This window comes from Branchiostoma lanceolatum, chromosome 10, assembly GCF_035083965.1.
Source record: "Branchiostoma lanceolatum isolate klBraLanc5 chromosome 10, klBraLanc5.hap2, whole genome shotgun sequence".
NCBI lineage: Eukaryota > Metazoa > Chordata > Leptocardii > Amphioxiformes > Branchiostomatidae > Branchiostoma > Branchiostoma lanceolatum.
This window is the reverse complement of record NC_089731.1, coordinates 18,020,454-18,045,006: the sequence shown is the minus strand read 5'-3', so window position 1 is coordinate 18,045,006 and position 24,553 is coordinate 18,020,454. Positions and strand designations below refer to the sequence as shown.

The following is a 24,553-nucleotide window of genomic DNA, read 5'->3' as shown; positions in this document are numbered from 1 at the left end:
TAAGAAAGGGTAGTCGGCTCACCCAATATATATTGAGTAATATATTTACCACTTTCGGTCGACTTGATCGGAAGTTCGACTTGGCGGCGTATTAGGGTCTCTGGGTCACATTGTTTACGCCTGATCGCCCCAGTAATGCTACGGTCACAATTGGAAAAAGGGGCCCCACCGGGTAGTTTGCGGGCTATTTTTTCAGGCGTGACCCCTACGTGGCCCCGTGGGACACCCTGTGGCTACCGAGTTATTTGGGGGCACGGTGGGACCCTGGGATTTTTTTAAGTTGCAGTTAGAGTTAACCCGGGACCAGGCGATAAATAGACGTCGTAAGCTAATCGGGAAAACACCGAGAGGTAACCCCTCCCCCTGGTATCCGGCAGTTCACAGGGAAACAATTGTGGCTTCACAGCCCAGCCGGAGATACACACACTATGGGCAAACGTGACCGTAGCATAAGCAGATCTGATTGGGGCGACGCTGACTTATACTGGATAAGTCCTGCGGCAACAAGCTTGTGCTTAGGAAAACAGATAGCTTTGATTAACACTTTAAGATTCCTTCTACCACTGGGAACTAAATCGGACTGCTTCATAACACACTGACACAGTGCGTTTGATCTCGTATGTGTAAAACCCACAAGAACTATTGCAGTACCGAGATCACACACCAGCCCTCTTGCACGCGCGTGCATGTGTGTGTGAGAGGGTGGGGTGGGAGGTGGGTCTGGTCGACCCTGACCTTCATCTTCCAAGACCTACCTAGAATTTAGATACCATCACAATCCATCCAGGGGTTTTTGAATGACGCTGACTATCCTCGCAAATGTGACGCAAATATAAAGGAAAACCGCCCAAAACAGTTACTAGTACCTCCCTTTTTCATGGAGGTAAATATCCATAGCCTGGGTGCCAACCTCCATAGCGACCTCTGGTACAATCTTCTCGCGTGCTAACCACGGTGGTTAGCAAGCGAATAGTATCCAGGCTAAATATTCAGGTCCTGAAATCTAAAATGGAACTCTCCAGGGTGCTGAACTCCCGGTAGTAACCAGGGGCCTTTCAGTTTGCCTTCCGCTTCCGGTATCTGCGACAATGTGACAAACGGTACTAAATACTAATACGGTTAAAAGTCATTACAGTTTATCTTGCCTTTAATTGAATGGTTTGGAGAGGATGATGACGAAATTAGTTTAGCATAGTCCAACCAAATGGTATAATACAAGCAAACACTCTTTTAACACTCAACTACTTCGTTATGCAACATATATGCGATAAGGTTTGGTATCAAATTACAGATTTTGCCGGGACGCGTACCAATCCTAAATAAATCAAATAATCAGTAGCGTTTTTATTTGGTTGCCTCCATGTCCTCATTACCGGGTATAACCGACCATCCGGAACATGGCCATATGGCTCGCAAGGAGACCTGAATTGAGTGAAGCGCCCCACGGCGCCTCAAGGACAAACTTCAGGATCACATAGACTTCCCTGTTTCTTCGCCAGGCATAGGCTTTAAAACACTGCATGTGGCCTTGAGATTGCATCACCACTATATATAGAACTATCAATTCATGTACCTGCACCTAAGTAAATTTTATGGATGACATCCTCCGCAGACTCCAACACTAATGAGATAGGGCGAAAAAAAACAAGATTCCTATATTTTCAAATTTTGAGATCATAAATCTTGTTAAACAAGAATTGAGGCGACAAAATATGATATCATGACCAACAAGTCTTTTAGTCCTTATTCAACCAATGAGGTTTCATATATAATATAAAACCTCCTTGATTCAACAGTAATCATGTCCTTGTAGATGTGTATACATCTCAATAGACTAACTACAACATCTGAAGCAACTACACTAGGTATTCATATGCAATGAAACACCTTGTGTATACAGCTCAATTAACTAGAACAAATGCAGAAAACAGCTTGTTATACCATCATGGGCAGGAACTACACTGGGTATTCATATGCAATGAAACACCTTAGACTGTCAACATTAAACTGTCCTTGAAGATGTGTTTACAGCTCAATTAACTAGAACAAACGCAGGAAACAGCTTGTCATACCATCATGAACCACACTGGGTATTCATATGCAATGAAACACCTTAGACACCTTCAACGTTTACGACATATTTACCAATTTTTGGCATGTTGACCACTGTCGGAGGGCAATTAAATTTCTTGTGTTTTTGTTCAAAATCAGGCGAAAATTAATGAGCGCGCTGATGTCATCCATAAAAATTACCTTCTGTGGCCTTACAAAGAATACAAACCTTTCTGCACCGTTGCATAAATGATTCCTTGAAATCTATCCATTCAAAGAGTTTCTTCGAGAACTTGTATTCGCAACCTCGTTTTCTCTTTGATGGGTCCAGATGTTGATGAATCTGTACTCCGTCCACATGGACCCCGCCTACTGGCCTGATCCTGACCGGTTTGACCCCGAGAGGTTTCTGGACGCAGAAAGAAACGTCATGAACAAGCCCGAGTCCGTCTTGCCTTTTGGGGGAGGTGATTATCAGGATTAGACATCTTACTATCGCACGTATTCCACTGAAGTAATCATTACTGTCTATTATCACATAGCCAGATGGCGTCGACCAATCAGAAGCCTCCATTGCCCATGTGTTATGACGCCATAACACACCCGTTCGACCGTTCAATTATGTAGAGGGGGAGGTTATCTTTTTGTTAACATTCGTATAATGTTTATTTGTTCCCAAAAATGTTTACGATATATCTTAGAATAAATCAAATATATTATGGCCAGGCGTTATGACACCATATACACCTCGGGGCGGGAATTAACCCTGAATTCTATTCCATTCTACGTGTGCTTAATCATCCTACTGCGTGGGCCTTCATTATTTCCAGGCCGACGAATGTGTCTTGGTGAGCAGCTGGCCAGGATGGAACTCTTCCTGTTCTTCTCGACCATACTGCAGTCCCTCACCTTCAAGACGCCAGAGGGCGCTTCTCCTCCAGACACTGATGGTTTCTTTGGTCTGACGTTGAAGCCGCATCCGTTCCAGCTCTTTGCCATACCGCCTTAGTTATATTTCCCTCCCTAAATGGGGAATATTGTTTTGTTGGCATGTTCTTCTTCTTCATGTCAAAAATCAAGTAGATGTGGGGTGGCAGCGCTATTACGGTAACGTAGAAACTTATTTCTCCCTTCTGCTACAGAGGACCCAATTTGCATAATTTAGGCAGAAACTTCATACTTCTTTTTGTGGTTAATGATAGGGATTTCCTATTGGAGATATAGGTAGCTTTTAAAACCGTACGGTGAATACAAGGGAATGTGTGTTATGCTAATGAGAACCTCATTCGCTTGCAGAAACTTGTTGTAAATGGTAGGGACTTCATATTAGACATATACACTGTAAGTAGCTTGAATATACTGTAAGGAGCTTGAATAAACAACAACGCTGTTTCATGCTTCTTTTATTAGTGGGAGAGAAATATCCTGCGTTTTCTCGAAAATGTTGGCTTTCTAGTTCATGCTGAATTGTGAAGGCCAGGAGTCACATGATAAATGAATTTGAAAAATGGAAATAGAAGTGTAATGAACATGCCTGTTGCCTTCTATTTATATCTTGACATATGATAATCCCTGCATTGTAAATAAGACAGCACATAAGAAAATGCCTATTTGTGTTACAGACATTACATCCTCCACCCGTCCTGGACAAACCCTTTCATGAACAGAATCTTTTGTTTCTATGCTCAATTTTAACCTTTAGCTCACTGAAGTATCCTTCAGGCACCCAATTCCCTATTGGTTACAGAGTTAGGCAGCAGGGAGCAATCAATATATGAGGGTTTCTTTTCTGTAACCCTTAAACCGCTGTTAGGCGTACCACACTAGTTTTGTAAAGCACAATCTGCACAAGACCGAACTGGTTTTAGGTTTAAGGTTTGATCAAGAATGGACCCCTTCTCTTTTCGATAAGTGTGATAGGTTCGTTCAGGGCTTGAGGTGTGGCCCTCCTTAAACACGGGCCCCCATCCTTATATTCTACTCGAGAGGGCATCCTTAGCCTGAGTGTTTAAATTGGTTAGGCCTCGCCAATTCAATTTGTTGCTTCTCGGAATAGCCTGTCCTGTTTTTCTCATTTTGAAAAAACAAAAACAAATTGGGTCACTATTCTCATTTACAAATTTTAACTCCCAATTTTACTATCTGTTCAGTTGTAAAACTCGATAGCCACCAAATTAGATTATAAAGGCCTGCGCATACTTAAAAAGTACGGTCACATTGATCATACGTTATAATTTTTCATTTATTAAAACTATTTCTCAAAATCAATCTATATGATATATTACATGGCAAAATGTAATTTTGTTACTGAAATGACGTCAAAGAAATGGGTGCATTTGCATAAAATGAGCCATACAAAGCTTAAACTTAATAATCCTCTTATTCTTTATGTTATGTAAACCCTTAAATCTATTTTCACCCCAGATCTATCTGCCAAAAATTTTATTTTTTTCGCCCTGTCGCTCCAATTTTTTTCTGAAAAAAATCTGAGAAGCAATTAATTAATTTGGTGTGGCCTATACATTAAAGAAAGAAGCCTGCAGACCTGTCTCAAAGCTAGGTAGAACAGCAAGAAAAAAAGACAGCAGAGCCGATACATTATGTGTAACATGTGGGTCTGTGTAATTTCTCTTTCAGGGGAGTCTAACCATAGATGTTTGCCAACAAGTTGTGAACACTAGCGGCCTGATAACATTCTGTACGACTTACACTTGCACTGTGGCTGGACTGGTGGTTAACAGCACTGAATGACTAGTAGTGTGCATAAGACAGCAGCTAGCACCTAGAATCAGCAAGGAACAGCTAATATATATACACAGCACAATGCAGCAACAATAAACACAGGCAAGAGTAGTTAGTTAGATGCAACCGGTACTTACTTATAATAAAGATGAAGTTTACGGAAAATTCCCCACATCACCATATCTTTCAATGAGAAGATTTGCCCATTGTTACGCATTATTATCCTGATAAAAAGAGCCGTCAAGTCACATGCTAGAACCGTCCTACTATCATGCTGTAGGACAGAAATAGTACACCTGACCGTGCTACTTTGGGTTCTATAGGGAGATGCTAAAACAACACTAGCATGGGCTGACTGCTCTTTTTGTTTCATTCCTGATAACACCCAGTGAATTTGCCTTTTTATTCTATCAAGTGGTGGTACAAGTCCACAGCCTCTCTTATGCACAGTGCATTAGAAAATGCAGACTTTGAATTTTTTTGGTGGAGTTATACTTAGTTACCTCTCCTTATCCTAGGACATTATTTTTTCTATCTTTTGGGGCTCTATGAAATGTTTTAAAAGCATCACTGTGACAAATTGTGGTCAGTTATTTTTTTGGCTCACAAGTTCCGAAAGGGGTTGAGGAAAGCATGAAAACAATTTCAAAACCTTTGCTGCAAATATACTGTGACAGAGCCTGAGTATGAGCAAAGAAGAAACATTTTTCACCACTTCTTGAAAGTCAGAAATAGCCAAATAACAATTTGGGTAACGGCTTGCCTGTGGTTATTGTTAACAACCGGGACCTACTTGTAAAAATGTCCATGTTACCATGCAGCTGCAAAAGGCCCAGAAATAAAAACACAAGCTAATAACATCTTGTACTGTACTGCAGATTGTCTAACATTAAAAGTACCTGTAATTTTTTTCTCTCCCATATTTCTCGGTTTATAGTTAATAATTATATGCATGACATCAAGACAACTCTCTGCATAGTTAACAACAGAAACGTAAGCTTAAATAGAAATCGAGGAAACTATCTAGTCACATTTTGGTGACTTTTCTTGCCTTATTTTGTACACTTCCAAGACACAAAGTTCACTCATACGTCTTTATTCACCCCCAGGCTACGTACACGGATCTACACAACTATACAAAACATGATCCAAGAAAGGCCACGGTTTGAACAAGCTTTTAAAAGAGATACAAATAGGTATAAGTAAGCCATGCTACAAAACTTTTAAACATCTTTAAAATGTTGTTCATCTAGCCAAATTAACTTGACCATATGGGGTGAAAGAAAAGAGGTTTCATGGGGAATAAGCGCCCGATAAGTTTTACAAAGCAACTTTACAGATTATCCTTTTAAAAGCTTGTTCAGAACAGTGTACTCCTTTCTTGTGCTTTGGAAGAAAGTCATATCCCAAGAATAATTCTTGTCATGAGAGGCCAAATATCGTCACTGACATATGTCGTCTACTTTCCATTCTATCTAATACATTCCTATTTTACACAGTGATACATTTCTGTCTATTTTTGTATAATTATCCTCAGATGGCAAAATTGTCTGTCTTTACAGAACATATAGCTATATCTTCCCCCCAAAGTCTACTGCACACGCACACACACACACACACACACACTGGACTGACATACCAACTATTGCTCATGCACCTGTGACAGTTCCTGAAGTGAAACCTATCTCTGTCTGTTGTGAACGTTGTCATGCACATCCAAACCTAGGTGCTAGAACATGAAAATAACCTATACAACATTTAAATATTCTCATACAGCTTTCAACAGGGATGGAAATTAAGGACTGTTCTGCCCATATTTTGTATATAATCTCTGTTGCAGAGAAAGGGGAGAACAGAAATTCCATAATTCAGACAGCGCAAAACTGGATTATACTACGTTTGTGAACAACACTTTAAATGCCCTTGGGTTTTTTCCTCCTTTTAGTAAGTGCACAAAGTTAGATTCCAACATCCAAGACGGACCAAGAGTGAAATTTATCTGGGGTACATGGATTACATTTTTCACCTCCACTGGACAATGATATGTACTGTACCATAACTTCAAATACACTAAATAGAGGGCTATTTCACAAACTTGCAGAAACTTGTACACATCGGGGGGTAGTGTGTGTGAAGTTAATTTCCAGCCCTGTACAGGAATGCTTTATAATTTGTACTATCCTACAATGCTGTTTCGCTCTTCCGTCTCTCGCTGTCACCCCCTTACTGGTTCGACGTCACGGCCCACACTGTGAACATGAAGGGGAGGGGAAGGGAGGGGGTAGGGGTGCGGGGTTGAAAAATAAAGCATGTGCAATTGAAATGAAAATGTAACCATAACGATGAACGAACAGAAAGACGTAAATCTCGATGTGTGGAACAATACAGTGAGGAATGGTTGTGGAGTGCCTACCCATCACTGAGTTGCCCACACTACGGTACGATGAAGCAACGGTCACAGCAAAGGAGAGGAGAAGGTAGAGGGGGAGGGGAGGAAGGGAGTCAAATCATGCCTCATTATTAGTTGGAATGTAAACTTTGCAAAGATAAAAACCTTATACACAAAGGTAAAGATTGATATAAAGTAGGAGAGAACAACCCATAGACACATACTGTGCGAAAAGGGAGCCTGCAGAACGGACTTATATGCCTCATGCCTACTTGTAAAAGTAAACTGTTGTGTGGTTGGTTGTTTGGGGCAGGGGGAAATGGGAGAGAACATCATTGTTACATGAAATTTCTGCTGGGAGGATACTCGACTGTGTTCCTCTCCACACGAAATCCCAGATTGGACCAATGACGAAAGATTTTGCAAAAGTACACACCAACAAGACACCGTCACCGCACAAAGTCAGGACAGAAACGTCAGACTTGGCATCAAATGATGGTAACATCGAATACATGCTACATGTACTACCAAAGAAAAGAATGATACGTCATTCTGAAATTTGGCAGTCCACAGTTACATAATTTTATAGGTGAATTCACTGGTGAAAATAGATGTCGTTGTAGTACAAAAATTTGGTTACTGTCCTTTTTTTTAAACATATAAGCAAATATGAAGTGCACTTTCTTACTTTGGTGTATTGCCAGTCTAAGCAAATTTACCTATGAATTATACTAGAATGGCTTCATGATGTTGATAACATTTAAAAGAAACAAAGCGTTATACAAACCAATAACTTCTTTTCAGACTTGAAACATTTAATCTACTTGGAAATACATGACTGTATACTATAGTATGAATGAGCATGCAATGTGGAAAATGAATAGAACGGACAAAGTTTGACAAAAGACGTTGTGACAGCATCTGCTAGTTAGTTGGTAGTTGTCTGTAAGTTGTGACAACAACATGACACAATAAAGTACAAGGAGCACAACATTTAAAAGGAACAGATTACTGGGGTTTCATGTTGGTTAGGAACCAGTCTGGAGTATCGCGGGATAATGACAATTTGTTCTAGGGATGCAGGTGGGTTTCGACTAGCTTTGAGTCCATGCGGATAAGGTGCATTTATTTGTGTGGTTAAGGGGGCACGCTACCTCACCATGCATAGGCATTGGTTTTGCTACTCGTACTTCTGCAGGCAGACCCATGCACTCTGTGAAATTGTTGCATGTTAAGATACAGAGCAGGCATTGTGACAGTGCACAGAAGCAATGCATTGCCTCAAAGGATTTTACAGTTCCAAGATATAGCATTAGGGCATGCTGTTACAGCAGCTTGCAGAAATACAATGTCTGTGCTGGGGCTCAAGTACGTTTCTGTAAATAAATTTGATTTCTTAATGTTTTTGATCTTTTGATTGTACTGACCAAAATATTCAAGGGACACCGTATAACACACACTCAAGTAAATTTGAACGAAAACATTTTAGCCAAATTGGCAATGACTTGAGCCCAGGACAAGACTGTATACATGCATACACAGTTATCATCATTCAAAGAGCATTTTGAGTACCTACAACTGTGAATATCCCTACTAGTGCAAGCATGCATTCTAGGAGTGCTTACATGACCAAATGCTAGGTAAGAAAGCAATGTTTTTGTGTTAGTTAGCAAAAATTCTACAAGACAGCCATACAGACAAGTTTACAAACAAAAACGTTATCGACGAGTTAGGGAATACATGCATCCATCCCATGCATACATTGTAACAAGCTAAAGTGAGCAGGTACCACTGAGTATGTTTTGCACAGGCCAAATACGTATACAGCCTCAACTATTTAGGGATACATGCATTATTCTCACATAGTTCACAATTTGTAAACGAAAAGCGCAGAATTTAGACATAAAAATACTGCTCACTTTAGAGGTACATTGTTATTTTTTTTTCATGCAACAAGATGAGTAACAGCAAAGAAGGTCACTGAAACTGACTCTTACACGAAAAATTTTCATTTCATGTAATTTTTCTTGTGCTATACATTGCAGACATTCCATATGTATAACGAATCTGGCATTTTCATTGTCCTAAAAAGCATTCCTGTCACAAAATACATGTCTGGAACTTAGATCTAGAGTCATTGGTTCAGGTAACCTCTGTGATCATGATTTGTATTTTGTATGACTAGAATTAGTCACTTTTGCTTCAAAATCATGAGTGACGGTTTCAATTCTAGATGAAAATGCCCAATTTGGCACATTTTTGTTTTTACCCGAAAATACTTTTTAAAAATCTAAATACTAAAATTTGAGAGATTGAAGGAACTGAAAATCGTTTTTCTTATACCGTAGCTAGAGGGATATCCTTCATTCCCATACACAGTTGTTTTGGCTCAGACGTATTTCCTGGAAGAGACGGTCGCTAGACTTGAGGGTGTGCCATCTCGAATTCAGACCCAAAACAAATTGAGGGGTGTTACCTTAAAGCTCACCATGTCATCATAACTACAATGTACTTGATTTTCCTTACAGCAAGTGAATTTTCTTCAAGTCAAACGAATAAGTGCCTACTTGAACGGATTTCAAAACTTCAATGAATGAAGTTTTCCTTTCTAAAACTTAAGAAATCTTTTCCTTCAGAGTCAGTTTCACAGGATGACCTTCGAGCTTTAGTGCACAGTGGACAGTTGAGAAAGCAGCGGAGAATACTCACGGACAATAATTACGATAATAATCAGAACCACAGCCCCCAAAATGATCATCATCTGGAGACAGGGAAAGATGTCAGAAGGCAAGGCAGTTAGTAAGGAGAGGTCAAGTTAGTGTATGCAAAATGTAGCTGTAGAATACTCACCCACAATAATGACAATTATAATAACAATAACAGCGATCAGGATCAGCCACATCTACAAGATAAAAAAGAAACAATGTATGTGTGAAACAAACAAGGCAGCTTGTAAACAATAAACATTAACAAAAGCAAACAAAGCATAAGTACTTTACATGAATAATCTGAACTCAATTAAAATAGTTAAAAGCAAATTCAACTGAAGGCTTAAAACATTTTGCCAAATATTTAAAACAAGATAAAATCTTTTAAAATGAATACAACTGTATATTGTAATGCAAATAGTCAACACATAAGGAAGTTACAACATATACATAATATAAAATGTGATGAGAAATATGAAATGATGTGAAGATTTGGAAATGAAAACTGCAAAATCAACAGGGCTAGAGAAAAGTACATTTAGATTTATATATATGTAGGCCTCTCAAAAAGCCTCCCTGAAACATCTGTGTGATTTATCATAATGACAACAAATGTATACAAAAAGAATGCTAGATTCTTTGGTATTGCAAATTTTATAGCATAAATGAGGTTTTATGCTTATTGTATCTCAAGCCCTGTTTTCTGCATAACATCAAAGGGTTTGATACAATGTACATGAATGGAATTGTGACATGGAAATGTGGTTGTCCTGATTATATCAACTATACTTTATGTCTAGGTCTTCATCTGTGTCAAATTTTCAAACCAATGTTGACAGAGATTGGTGAGTGTTGATAATTGTTACTGGCAATCAACTGGCAATCCAAAAAAAAAAAAATGTTCAGACTATACCGTCAACCTTGATGGACAAAAACGGGTGGATAAAGACAGAAATTTGCAAATTTAACGACAAAAATTTGTACAAGATGATCGGAAAAAGACTATTTGTAGAATCTTTCTGTCAGTTAGATTTGGGATTGCAGAAAAAATTCTAAGCTGGCTAGAGCCCTGAACAAGAGTAAAAAATGAAGAAGCTGCTTGCAGAATAACTTGAAAACTTGACACAGTTACTCTAACTTTGACTAGTTCTCTTATCCATATTTAACTAACCTGTAGCACTATGAAATAGCCGTTTGGCACCCAATTCCCTATTGGTTACAGAGTTAGGCAGCAGGGAGAAGGCTAGTAAACATGTCTAAACATCAGCACCATGTCCTTACGATAGCCGTACCTTGAGATTTTTCCACCAGTACTTGCTCTTGAGTTTCTTGGCGCTCGTCTCAAACTGGGAGGCTCCCTGTTGCAGCGCGTCGGCACGGTCGTCCAGTTCCGACAACTTCTGATCTCGCTCCAACACCTTGTCCACGTTCACGCGCATTATATCCACCACCTACAACAAACCTCATTGGTCAGTTCTTGCACAGACTACCAAAGTTCTATCCATTGTCTTATTTTTATTCTCTATTCTACAAGCATAAATACTAGCAGCATGGTGTGATGGACAAAAACTGATAGACTCTACATGAATATATTGAAAGATAATCCTTCACACATTTTGGGAAAAATCAGCTAACATTGTACCACTAACAACCATTCCTTACCCATCCCAAGGACAAAGTTTCTGTTAGGTTTAGAATAAAAGATAAAGTCTTGTTTCACCAGTGCAAACTTTCTTCTCAATACCATTACTATGATACAGTGACAGTGTATAGTAGGTAATATGGTTATACACTAGCTAAAAAGTAGAACCTACCTGTAACATCTATTACCAATTCCACAAAAATCAGTATGTCTAGCATTGGAAACCTTAGCATACCTAATCTCAGACATTACTCTCATCTCCCAAATAAACGTACCGGTACGTTTATTTTTTTCAGCCTCAAAATCCACCCAGTACGTTCTTATTTTGGACGGTACGTTTATTGTTTTTTTGAAAATCCATCGGGGCTTTGCTGACCAGAGATCCCCCTTATGTCGAAAGTTTTTTTTCCCCGTATTTCCCCGATATTTTTGCTCCTAAATCGCTATTTTTTGACCAAGCGGCGTGGACTTCCCCGCCGCTACAATGACCCAGCATTTGTGAAACCCTGGCGGTACTAACATATCGGTCTATCTCGCTACAAATTAACGTTGTTTAATAGGAGAAAATAAGACGGTACACTGAAGTTTTCAAATGTATTTTTCATATAAATAACTTTGACAGTCTCTGTTTAGGTCGTAAACCAAAGCACGCTGATCAGAAAACAAATTACATGTACATGCCAGCGGCACACAATGTTTCAAGTAACGTTCATATACACATGTAACGTTAACATTACTCAATCAAGGAGGTTAAAATAGCCATTCCCAAAAACTTTGAAAAGCTACAAACAACACCTTGTAAAATTGTGTCTTAGCATTAGAAACTGTATAATCACTTCAAAAATATATTAGAACATTTCAATCCTACCACAAACATGTAACGTTACATTTAGTCCTTCGTAAATCGCCACAGTAAAGACGCACGGTAGTGATAGTCCGTGGGAATGTTTCTCATGCAAGGAAGAGCTCACCTCGAAGAAGGGGAAACAATTTTTTTTGATCTATAAACAAAACTCCCTTGTCTCAGTCAAAAATGTGCATGACAATTTAACAAAAATTATTTTCTATAGTAAAGTCTATACACAAAATTAGATTGCAATCTAGTCACCGTTATTATCACATAAAAATGCTTTTAAAAAGATCACTCCTCTACAGAGAGAGTGCCAGGCTTTCCAAGAATTTTGTGTGTAAGCCCCGCCCCTTACTGTGTTGGTGCCGCTACCATGGCTACTGTCTGGCTCACCCTTTCACAGGCCCTTTGATGTGTAACATGAGAACCCTGTGGTTTGTTGCCACCAAACCTCCGTCCATGTTGCAACATTGTACAGGGCCTGGCCTGATAGGCATCTAATTAACAAATTTGTTGACAGTTTAGTCTCTCAAAATGAAAGTTTTTTTCTACATACAAGGGTGATTTTTGGATTTGAAATTATTTGGATTGCAACAACACTGAACCAAGGACAATATATGATATCCTTAACATTATGTAATAATGTGATTTTGTTCTATATGCAATGCATGACACAATAATGGCAAGTTCCTCCTTTTCTGTATGGCTTTTACAAATAAGTAATACTTTCACTGAGCATATATTCAGGATATTGTAATTTTCTGTTCAAGTTCTAGATGTTGATGCATATCTGAAAAAAGGTGTGAAGTGAATTGAAAAGTTTGGTGACTACTTGTGTTTGATGATGTCACTTAATACAATTTTCCTTGATCACTTGCTTCAATTTCCAAGTAGGAAATGCATGTATCATGTACACTTTCACTTGTTGAAAATTGAAAGCACCGTTGGCCCCCGGTTAGGGGTCATAGCGGGGAACCTATGCCCAATTTTTCAAAAAATTTTGCATTCTATACATTTAAGTGTTACAAAGAGTAGGCCAGGGGTCCTTCCCAGTGTGAGTGTATCAACCTTACAGTCTAGTCAGGATTGACGTGATAGTCACCTGTTATGTCAATCTTTCCACAAATGTGGTAAATCTCAATAAGTAAATCAGGCATAAACGAATAAAAAGAACCTACCTGCTTATCATCTCCTTTCCCAAGGACAGATTAGTAGCATGGACACAGTTTATGTGTCAATTTGGTCATTTTCCAGGGGGTATGTTTATTCCGGGGGGTACGTTTATTAGATTTTGAAGATTTGTCCGGGGGGTATGTTTATTCCGGGGGGTATGTTTATTTGGGAGATGAGAGTACCTATGGTCTGTTAGTCAGTTCTTTAGCAGCTTGTTCCTACTGTACAAAAAGCATTTTACTTGTTAGGCGGAACAAACATACAAATCTGCGACAATTCATGCTACATATACATGTTACCGTGGCTACACCGTACCTCGTCCACCTGTGCCTGTGTCTGCTGTAGCCTCTTGTTGTGGGCGGCTGACGACGGGGGAGGGAGCCCGGTGATCCCAGATCCTTGTGACCTGGAAAAAGGATAATAGACACCTGGGTTAACACGTGGGTACAGACAGGGATCTGTACTGATACACTGTACCTGCAAAATTGTTTATATACAGTTCCAGACCTGAATGTCAATGGTACCCTTACCTGTACCTGGAAAACTTTTGTACAAGTGAATGCCATTCTTCTTAAAGGTAAATCCTGTCTCAAAGATGACAATTTGGACCATCAAGCACTTGCACACATACCTGTCCTTGGTGATGAACACAACCCATGCATAAACACATCTGTCCTTGGTGCTGAACACCATCCACACATGAACTGTACATCCTTGGTATTGAACACCAACCATCAATACAATAGGCACATATACACAAACATGTATGTCCTTGGTTTTAACACTATCCAACACATACCTGACTGTCCTTGGTGCTGAACACCATCTTCGCATATACACACATGCCTGTCTTTGGAGCTGAACAACATTCACACATGGGCACACATGCCCGTCCTTGGTGCTGAACAACATCCATTCATATACACAAATACCTGTCCTTGGTGCTTAACACCATCCATACATATCTGTTCTTGGTGCTGAAAACCATCCACAGACAATATCTGTTCCTGGTGCTAAACATCAACCATAAATTATGAATATTTGTACACTTTGGAATCATAAAAGTTCTGTTATGCCAGACAATGCAGATGCTCCACCTTGTGAAATTTTTCAGAACTGCAGGCCACCAACAGCAATAAGGGAGATTTCTGTCCTTGTACTCATACACAACACACTTGACAAACTCACCCTTCCCCTCCTTCAGGTGCAGACCTCCATGAGAGCATTACAAACAAAGGGAGAGATTTAAGCAGCTATTTATGCATGTCAACATACAAAAATATGCAAATACAGGTGTGTAATCAACAAACATACATATTAAATGTCATTCTCACTAGATAAAGAATCTTTAATCATACTAAAGGGCAATTATTATCTGTAAAAACTATCTGTAAACAGTCTGAGGTTTCTTAGACCCCTGAGTCTGTTTTAAACAATAATGACACTCATCTATCACTGGCATACACATACAACTGTATATAGACCTTTCATTCAATCAGATTATTCAAAGTAAGCATTTGCCTTTAAGTAAGACCATGTTACTTGTATACGCAACCAAAAGAAGCGATATGAAAATGTACATAGCTCTCCAGAATTTGGCAATGGGAACATGGAAAAAAATGGAACGTCCTTATATCTTATATCAGATCTTCTCTGTTACCTATCATCATCATACACATGTATGACCATATAAGATGCTAAAGTGCAGATTCTTAGATTATCAAAGGATGTGATTATGAATATATACGACTTGCATGTGAAAAATGTACATGCAAATACATTGTAAAGCTTGCACAAGATAACAAGAGATTTAAAAATAAGAATGATTATGGGGATACTTAAACAACACCTTACAATGGGGCCAAGCAAATGCATTAAGAAATCTAACACTGGGTGCATCAATTTTATCAATTTGAAGACACTGACACAAACATTACGTCAAGAACATGTAGAGTTTTATCAAAGGTGCATATGATGACAGCAGGCCATGGTGCATTTAACACTTACAATGACAGTTGATGGTTATAGATTGTAAGCATGCACCACACAAATGATAGGGTTATCAGGCGCAACACTGATCAGCACTTCCTCTCTCAACTACATTTAAGTCACAATCATATTATCCCAAATTTATATGCATAACTCTAAATTTCCTGCCCAATACATGCGTGAAGACTAAAAAAGGTTATATTTTCTTCCATTTTGAAGGAAGGCATCCAAAAAGTGGAAAAACAATTTTGTGAATTTGCCATCCAAACGATGGAATTAATGTGACTCTTCAGCAAAACTAACGTACAGAACTCTTCTGAGCTTTCACACAAAATGACAAATGCGAACAAATTTTCTTTCAGTCCGATAGAGATCTAGAAGTTGAGAGGAAGAGGACAAGTGTACACCAAAGGATGATGTTATTAGAGGGATGGAGTCATGCCCATAGATGGTGGTGGGGGAACGGTTGATGGTGCTGAGAAGACATGCACAGACACTTACCCATCACCACCATTAGCTTCATTCTCAGACCTTTAATAAGAGAAGACAGACATTGTAGGAAAACACTTCTTCTACTTTACAGGACCATGAGCCTGTGCATTGATGGAACTGAACTTGTTTATATTGCAATTTAAAAGATTTGACATTGTCCATTCCTGCATTAGCCATATTTTCTCTTTCATCAGAAAAGAGCATCATTTTAAGTTTAAGAGCTCTAAAACATGGTACATGTAGTTGTAACAGATCTGATTTCTCAACTGCAAGTTGAGTAGCAGATGGTATAATGTAGCTAGAATAACATGATTTTGTGGGAGGGCTTGATATGATCTTATACTGTAAATTAAGTGTAATACAAAAATTATTTGTCCCATTTAAACAATTGTTCCTACATAGCAGCATACATAAACATTGTGGAGGTTTGAATTCCTACATGTTAAGATACAAGATACAATGATATTTTCAACAGCATTCAGCCCAAGTTAATGCAAAAGTACAAGTGCAACAAGTAACGAAACACTGCATATTGTTATCTTGACAAGATAGCTGCTCGGATGATCACCCAAACTATCCAATATCTATATGCAGATGGCTTTCATAGTTACACTTCCTAAACTGATTCTAAATTGGAGTTAGATCTAGAGATGGTGTTCAATTCTGGAAAATTCTGGATAAACCACACCATGATTGTGTTGAAATACTAAGTGTATACACTGTGCATATGCATATTGTGTAAGTATAATTGCTATCTTCTGTGATAGAATGATTGATCAAGTGGAGAAGAAGATTAGACAGAAGGTGTTTTAATAATAATTTCATATTACATCTGATGTTCATGCAAGGACCAAAGGATCTCTTGAAGTTGACATTCCAACACAATACTGTAACTACATTATCAAACATAAAACATTTCAATCAGGCTTTTTAGTTTTAGCTGGGATTCATAGACAGGGGTTCCAAAAACTTTCCCAGTGTCTGGTATGAGGAAAAAACAACAGTGCATGCGTGTAATTAACAGTGAATCGGGGCGTCCTCTGGTCATCCCCAACTAAAGGAGGGCGTCTAATGTCCTTGTTTACTTAGTACTAGTGTAGGGCAACCAGAAGACGCCCTGACGCCCTGCTAGCTAATAGCCTTATTTCAATGGTTTCCTAGAAGTGCGTGGTGTTGTATAACTGGTTTAACATGGAGGGCTGCAAAGCTGTTAGGATTAGATACTTACACTTCACCATTCTGAGCATCAGTCTCAGACCTTTACAAGACACAATCACACAAATATACATTGTATATAGTAAACACAGACACAGACATACATGTATACAGGGTGTGTGTAGATCATTCCAGCCTAACATGGTTGGCATCTTGTGTAATATACAAGCCTTTTGACCCCGTTCATAACCTAAGGATTCTTGAATCGGAATTCACCAAGGCGGGTTTATACCGATTGGCAAATCATGGTTTGAATGGTCTGAATCCATGGTTGGGGATAATCCGAATCCATCTAGAGCTGGATTTGGTGGATCGAATCAAGGTCAGTCCCAAGCATGGGTGAAGAACGATTTGCGAATCCTGGCATGAGTGGGGTTTTCGATCTACAGAAATTGGGGGTTAATCATATTTGGTAAACGTAAAAAGAAGAAGAAAACAACTTAATATATTTCCTGAAATCATAACCACATGTCAGAGGGTCGTTTCCTTGGATTTAGCAATAGAAAGTGACTATGTTGACCAACTGAAATACTGGATTCACTACACAAAATGATTTTTCTTGCTGAACTGTGATTTAAACAAGAGATGTTCTGTGATTGGTCAATTCGGTTTGAATTTACAGGGGACTTCAGTAACTTTAAGAATCAAATCAACCAATGCTTGAGGTGGTTGCCTTTAACAAATAACATTTCCAAAGCCCAACTCTTACACACACCCTTAAAAGCACAGGAAGAGATAACACTTCAAAACATGAGTACAACAGCACAAGTAAGTTGAAAGAGTCACACATAGACCCCATTCACACTCGGAAAATTTTCTGGTCTTTTGCATACGGCCTTTTATCCTGGGTGTGAGTCGTCCGAAGACAGGCATTTTTATGGCCCATACGACTTTGTGATAAGTTCACCTTGGAAGTAACGTACGACAAGGTCATAAGGGCTATAAAAATGCTTGTCGTACAATACGCTGGCCCGGTTCACACCCAGGAAAAACGGCGGCATACGCAGTTGTTATACGTCTAGAAAATTTTCCAAGTGTGAATCGATAATAGTTAGACATGCTCACAAATATTCTAAGGTTAGAACAAACAAGAAGAAAAACACACATTGAAGATTTTCGTGCAGGAATTCAGCCCCAATACTTGGAATATGTTATGTAATTGTAAGATTGTTAGGATAGTGAGGAGGGGGAATGGATATGGATTGGTGGTGAAAAAAGTCGTAATCGTGACAGAAAACGTTAAAAATGCAAGTTAAACAATACTTAATTGATAGATTTATTTTCATCGAAAAGCCTGTAATATATTATTATAAGTTACACTACCCAATACAAGCAGAAGAACTTGTAATTATTAATTATATAGAAAACATATACAGATTAATCAAAGAAATGAAATGGTAGAAAAAGTTTTGAAAACATAATGTTTAAGCCTGTACCTACAAAATATTTGACTTTTATCAAAATTTATGTAAATATAACCATGCTTATGATGTAAATGTATTTCCCTTGATACATAATTAATCATTATCAATACAATGTGTTCATTTAAATCATGTAACACTTTGCTGTTGCCACACATATCGAAAAGAGTAAGGGTCGTTCCCAGTGTGAGTGGATCAAAGCCTACAGACAGGTACATTTACCTACGGTACAAACTGGTTTCTTTTGCCTAATGGTGGTTTACTGGTAATACATAAACAAACAAACAAACAAACTCCTCTGGCAATATTCCCTCTGGTTTGGTTTGGTTTGGTTTATTCGCACATGTTAAAATCATTTTGTATTACAAAATAGAACAAGAAGAAAATATGCGTGCTGGGGGAAGAAAAAAAGCCATAATGGCTTATACAAGGTCTTCCCCCATCTAAATTAACAAAACAAAAATAACATAGATCTAACAATTCATAACATAATTATAGTAGTAAATGGTAACAATAACAATTTTATTTTGGACTACTATTTTGGACTACTAATCGTTTTTTTCTTCTACCATTTTCTCAGTCCACAGAAAGGCTAATTCTTTATGTTTGACCCCTCCTGGAAAATTGGTTTGTCCTAAAGGTAGTTTACCAGTTATGCAAAACAAACCAACAAACTCCTCTGGCAATATTCCCCCTACTTCGGACAATTTCCAGTTTGTTTTTTCTTCTATCATTTTTTCAATCCAGTTTTCAGAGTGGTCTGGTGGAGGTTAACTCTTTCTGTTTGACCCCTCCAACCTGGAAAATTGGTTTGTCCTTTCCAATCACAACCAGCCCCAGCTGAAGGTGGGGAAAACCAATGTCCTCCTCTGATTACATTCCAGACCCAATGAAATATTAATGAGCTGAATGGCACTCCTAGTCTATTGGGACCGACCATCGGACAACGAAAGAGGAGGTGTGAAAAAATACAACATTTCTATCCAGTAAGTATAACATTGGTGTAGCTTTTGTGGTGCTTACAAAAAACTTGATCATGTATACCATGTGAATTTCAAAAGCCCTTCCCGTATCTACATGTACTAGAATCTGGTTTGGTTTGAAATATGGAAAAATCTTTGATGGCAATATAATACAACATGTGATGTTTCTCATCAGATGATGACAGCCAAAATAATGTGGCAATTTCCAGGTCACCCCCTGTTAATAAGTGATATTGGACAAACTTAGAATCATCCGAATTTTCCCTTCAACATTTGACCTTTGTCTTCTAAAGTGGTAACTGTCGCTAGTTTAGAAATTACAAACTATTTTGGTAAAGCTAAATTATTTATAACTCATGATTGAGATTTATTTCAATCCTTGAAAGTTACATGTCACGATATCTAATGTTATATATTATGACAGGGCTATATGTAGAACCTGCCTGGGCACCATCCTCTGTAGTAACGGCTGGCTCAATCTTTTGACTTGCTTAAAGCATGGAAAAGATATGGAGCCAGCGGTTACAATGAAGGATGGTACCCAGGCTACTAGTATAGCAAACACTTGAATGGATATTGTGAGTCATAGTCATAATGCAAAACCTATGTTGGCGGATCTAATCCAATCACGGGTAGGAAATTAGACTCTTTCATTCAATGATCTAAGACTCAGACCTTAACTCCAGTGAAAAACACAATCCTGTTAAGTGCTTGCACTAAAGTACGTCATTGTAAGCTATAGATTCATCCACGCAACAGACAATAGCAGTTGCTAGATATAAAATCTTGAGCCAAGGTTTGCTCTTCTTCAGTCAAGACTGACCACAAAAATTTTCAACTTTCTTAGTAATGATGAAATTATACAATTGTAACATTCAACATTTGTGAAATCTGGTCTAATGTACATGTCATATGTACAGTATGACTTTAATTTTCCAAGTTGAAATAAAACTTTGATTTGAAATTTTGAATGCTGTAGTTTATCATAAATGTGGCTACTACAATATGCTGTAAATATCTCTCATTCTCAATCTCATAATCATATCCTCAAGCAAGAAGAAAATATTAATCATTATTATACCAAACATGAACAGTGTTATTTCTAATGGATGCTACTGTTTTTCCACATTGACAATGGACCAATACTTGTAACAAAAATATCTCTAGACTAATGTACTAGTACAATAATACTTGCATTCAAAGTCAAATTAATTTTTGGAAGATACACACTGAAACAATTGACTGTGGAAGTTGTCCTTTCTCCTTCCTTCCTTCCATTCATGCAATGATTCAATTTCATTCATTCCAAAAATATTGACAGGTTTGTGTTTCTTTCACTCTTACCCTTTCCCTAAATCTATACCTTTCTGTATTCATCATCATTAAACGTTACGCAGTCATCTGTAAATGTAGGTTACACAGTGACGCTCACTTAAAAGATTAGAAGAAACCAACAGTCTAGGGTCACAAACTCCATTGTTTATAGTACACGGCCACTTATAGACTAGAGCCATCTGTTACAAACCAAAACATTCCTCTCACAAAAAGAGGCTGGCGGAACATTTACCTGTGCTTCGTCACAGACACCTACATGTATTTGTGTGGCGCAGACTTTAACAAGTCAGCCATCTACATGTAATTGAGGTCTTTGTTCTGCTTAAAAGTATCACCAAACATTAAAATGATTAATTTTTTTTTAATACATTTACATGAAAATGTTGCATATGTACACACACACACACACCCCAAAACCAGTACTAGAGTGCAACTTCAGCTTGTGTATGACTACATCCCCCATTTTGGAAAAGGATCAAGAAACAAATATGTTTGATTAGCACTCAATCTATACCAAAATATCATGCACATATCAATTACATTTACAACTTGAGTATGCCTCAATGTAAAAAAAAAAAAAAGCTCTAAAGATAAAAATCAGCACTGCCCTTGTTATGAACATTTTTTATCTATCTAAAATTCTAACGTTACATCATTTAAATGTGGATTTATTTACAAACGTATTTATTTTTCTTCCACCCCCCTCCCCCCTTAACTGCCGTATACTTGAATGTCAAATAAAAATTATGTATATTCTGAAGTCATCACATGATCGTCCGTTTACTAACCCAAAGTCATCGTCTGCTGTAGTTAATGAACGTCATACGTAAATGACGTTACATGCACTCCAGATATTTCCTTAAGATATGGCTTAAAACACCTACCAAGATATCAAAGACGTATACTTTCTATAACAAAAAATCTCGAACATTTTAATTTCCGGAAATCAGAACGTATTTTTTTGCAAATGAATTTTGAGGAAGATTTTTCTTCTAGGGATACCACGTATCTCTATTTACAGATTGAGTTTTTAAACATCTCAGGCTTCAGAACGTTCTTATATTTTCTTAGACAAGAAAATTGAAAGAATGAAATGTTTAATGAGAAACTTGGGGAGGATATTTGACTAGGAAAGGTCATAAGAAGGAAAGGAGGGAAAACCTGAGGGGAAAATGGGTGGGTTATCAGACGACGTACGATTTTTTTTCACTAGCAAAAAATGGGCTTTCTCGATAAACATGGGTACAATACGGTAGTTAGCAACGTTCTAGAAAACAGAGAATATTCTGGAGTCGTCAGGAGTGAAGATACTTACATTTTGTGGCTGGTTTGTGGACGAAATTCAGCGAAAAATCAGCAAAATCGCCTCAGAAACACGGAATCTCTCGCTGAAAGAAATGACGTCATTCACATCCGGGACCTCGAGCGGATGAGTCCCAGCAGCCTTTGCGTTAAGACCCCACACGGTCTTATGAATTTTTTTTACCTGATGATGCCATCAACAGGCATATTTTCTGTAACAACATTACATGCGTATTTTTGAAAGTGATCGCAAAGTTACAGGTTTGCGTAGCAAAACCTTTGTTGGATCCGTTGGCATGTGTGGTGGCCGCCATCTTGATTTTGTGACGTCGCAGGGTAGCCATACCATTTCATTGGGAGGGGTGTTTTTGGGGACGCTAGCGTTCTCTCTATTTTCAACAAATCGGCACACAACTATCACGCATTCAACTCAAATAAAAAGAAAAATTTGATTCCGATTCATATTTATAAAAAGACCCTGTAATCACCAAACTAACATAGGAAACCTGAAGTATATCAAGGAGGTTTTACCTCCTTGAGTATATGTAGTGAAATACTTAACTCTAGTTTCTTTTATGACAAGGAGATTTTTACGCTTCTAGTTTAAAAAATGCAAATAGCACACATTAGCTGTAACGGTTACAACTGGAGCACAAAAGTACAACGTCAAACTTACATTAATCATGTACATGATCGGTTGATCGTGTTGATATTCTGAGGGTTAAGCATTTTATGAGGATACATATTTCAAACCAATATTTTCGTAACACCGTACGCGCCACGTGATCTTGGGATTTGTGTGTGTGTGGGGGGGGGGTATCTTATTTTCCTGTTTTTTTATCCTGTTTATTTTGAGTTTTGTTTATCGCAATTAGTCTGATAGGGGTCCACTCTTCCTGACTAACGTTACACAATCAGATACACAGGGCACGTCAAAGGAGTGTGTTAAGAACTGAGTCACAGCACCTACCCTGTATAAAGGAAACAGAAATAAATAAAAGATCACTGGCATAATTTTAATTCAAGATTAGCATTATTCAATTTTATTCATAAAAAGAGATATTTATCACACATATTTCATAATTTTTTACTAATTGTGTATAATGACTGACAAATAGTATTTCTTCCACCGTATCTATTTCTCTTTTGCAGGTCTTGTTGTGTATTATGTCCCATTAAACATTGACGTTAACATATCCTTCCGGGTTTAAAGAATTTACAATTTGGTAGAAAATTTCTATCGAAGAATAAAACATATTTACATATATAAATTCCCCAAGGTAGCTAATATCCTTCTCCACAACTGTTTGTCGATCATTTCATGTTCAGTCTCAAACACAAAGGAACGCACAAGACAGGGAAGACGTGCATACCGCTGGCGCTGATCACCATTACTAGTATTCACATGCAGAAGACCATGCAACAGAGACCTCTAGCGAAAATAAGCCAAACTGCAGACCGAAATATCTGGTTTCTAGTACAGTAGAATCCGCTTAACTGCACCACCCATTTGTCAGCGTTTTTGGTGCAATTATCCGGCTGGTGCAATTATGCGAAATGCCCAGCTGGACCGCACCACCATGGACGAGGGGGTGTATTGTTAGTCAGAAACACTAGCACAAAGAAAACAGACGAAATAATTCAGTTATTAACTTACTATCAACTTTATTGACCCTTTGCTGAAAATGAGAAATGACTACGAACCTGTTTTAAAAGATTTTGCATTCTTTCATTTTTCCATGCGATCTACCGAATTACAACACACAATGTTACAGGGGAGGCATTCTGAAACATCGTCATGCCACTCATGGGATAACAGTTTCTGTGTAACATTATGTAGAGTGCAGTTGTCGATTTACGTAAATCATGTACCGCCATGAAACTAGGAATTAAACTTGGTTACTGATTACAGGTGACCCGCCCGGGACCTCCCATACGATTCCTATCAACGTAACTGTCAATGGAGACCGCCTTCTTTTGTTACTCAAAACAGTTTTAAACACATTGGCGGTATTGCGCCTTTACACCGGCAGGTATCGGCTCATTTGTACCGCGTTTGCCGATTTTAGCGCACCTTTTCAGTTAACTTGTCGAGGATTTTTGAAAAAAATGTGTGCAGTTATCCGACATTGGTGACCATGCGCGGTGCAGATATGCGGAGTCACTAACAATGCAGTGAATGGGAACCGGTTTTGGATATTGGGATTTGGTGCAATTAAATGGAATGTGCGTTTATCCGAGGTGCAATTAAGTGGCTTCG

General features: G+C 38.3%; 1 protein-coding gene and 1 long non-coding RNA gene across 8 annotated transcripts; one reads left to right on the top strand and one right to left on the bottom strand.

Moving 5' to 3' along the window:
• Positions 1-2,413: 2,413 nt before the first annotated feature.
• Positions 2,414-3,585, top strand: LOC136444037 (uncharacterized). Its single transcript, XR_010757224.1, has 2 exons — positions 2,414-2,519; positions 2,883-3,585. It is a non-coding gene; the product is annotated as an uncharacterized lncRNA (long non-coding RNA).
• A 1,065-nt stretch (positions 3,586-4,650) lies between these two features.
• LOC136444035 (vesicle-associated membrane protein 3-like) lies at positions 4,651-22,443 on the bottom strand. 7 transcript variants are annotated; one of them, XM_066441450.1, is made up of 9 exons: positions 22,307-22,443; positions 17,266-17,295; positions 16,047-16,076; positions 14,745-14,768; positions 13,872-13,962; positions 11,184-11,342; positions 9,893-9,944; positions 7,208-7,227; positions 6,782-7,043 (listed from the first exon to the last, which is right to left on the bottom strand). In XM_066441450.1, coding segments are annotated over exons 1-8 (405 nt in total). In that variant the 5' UTR covers positions 22,309-22,443; the 3' UTR covers positions 6,782-7,043; positions 7,208-7,210. The 7 variants fall into 7 exon arrangements, with proteins under 7 accessions (XP_066297541.1, XP_066297547.1, XP_066297544.1 ...); XM_066441447.1 differs by lacking the exon at positions 9,893-9,944 and adding an exon at positions 10,034-10,085 and having other exon boundaries at positions 22,307-22,441; XM_066441444.1 differs by lacking the exons at positions 7,208-7,227; positions 9,893-9,944 and adding an exon at positions 10,034-10,085 and having other exon boundaries at positions 4,651-7,043; positions 22,307-22,440.
• Positions 22,444-24,553: the final 2,110 nt, after the last annotated feature.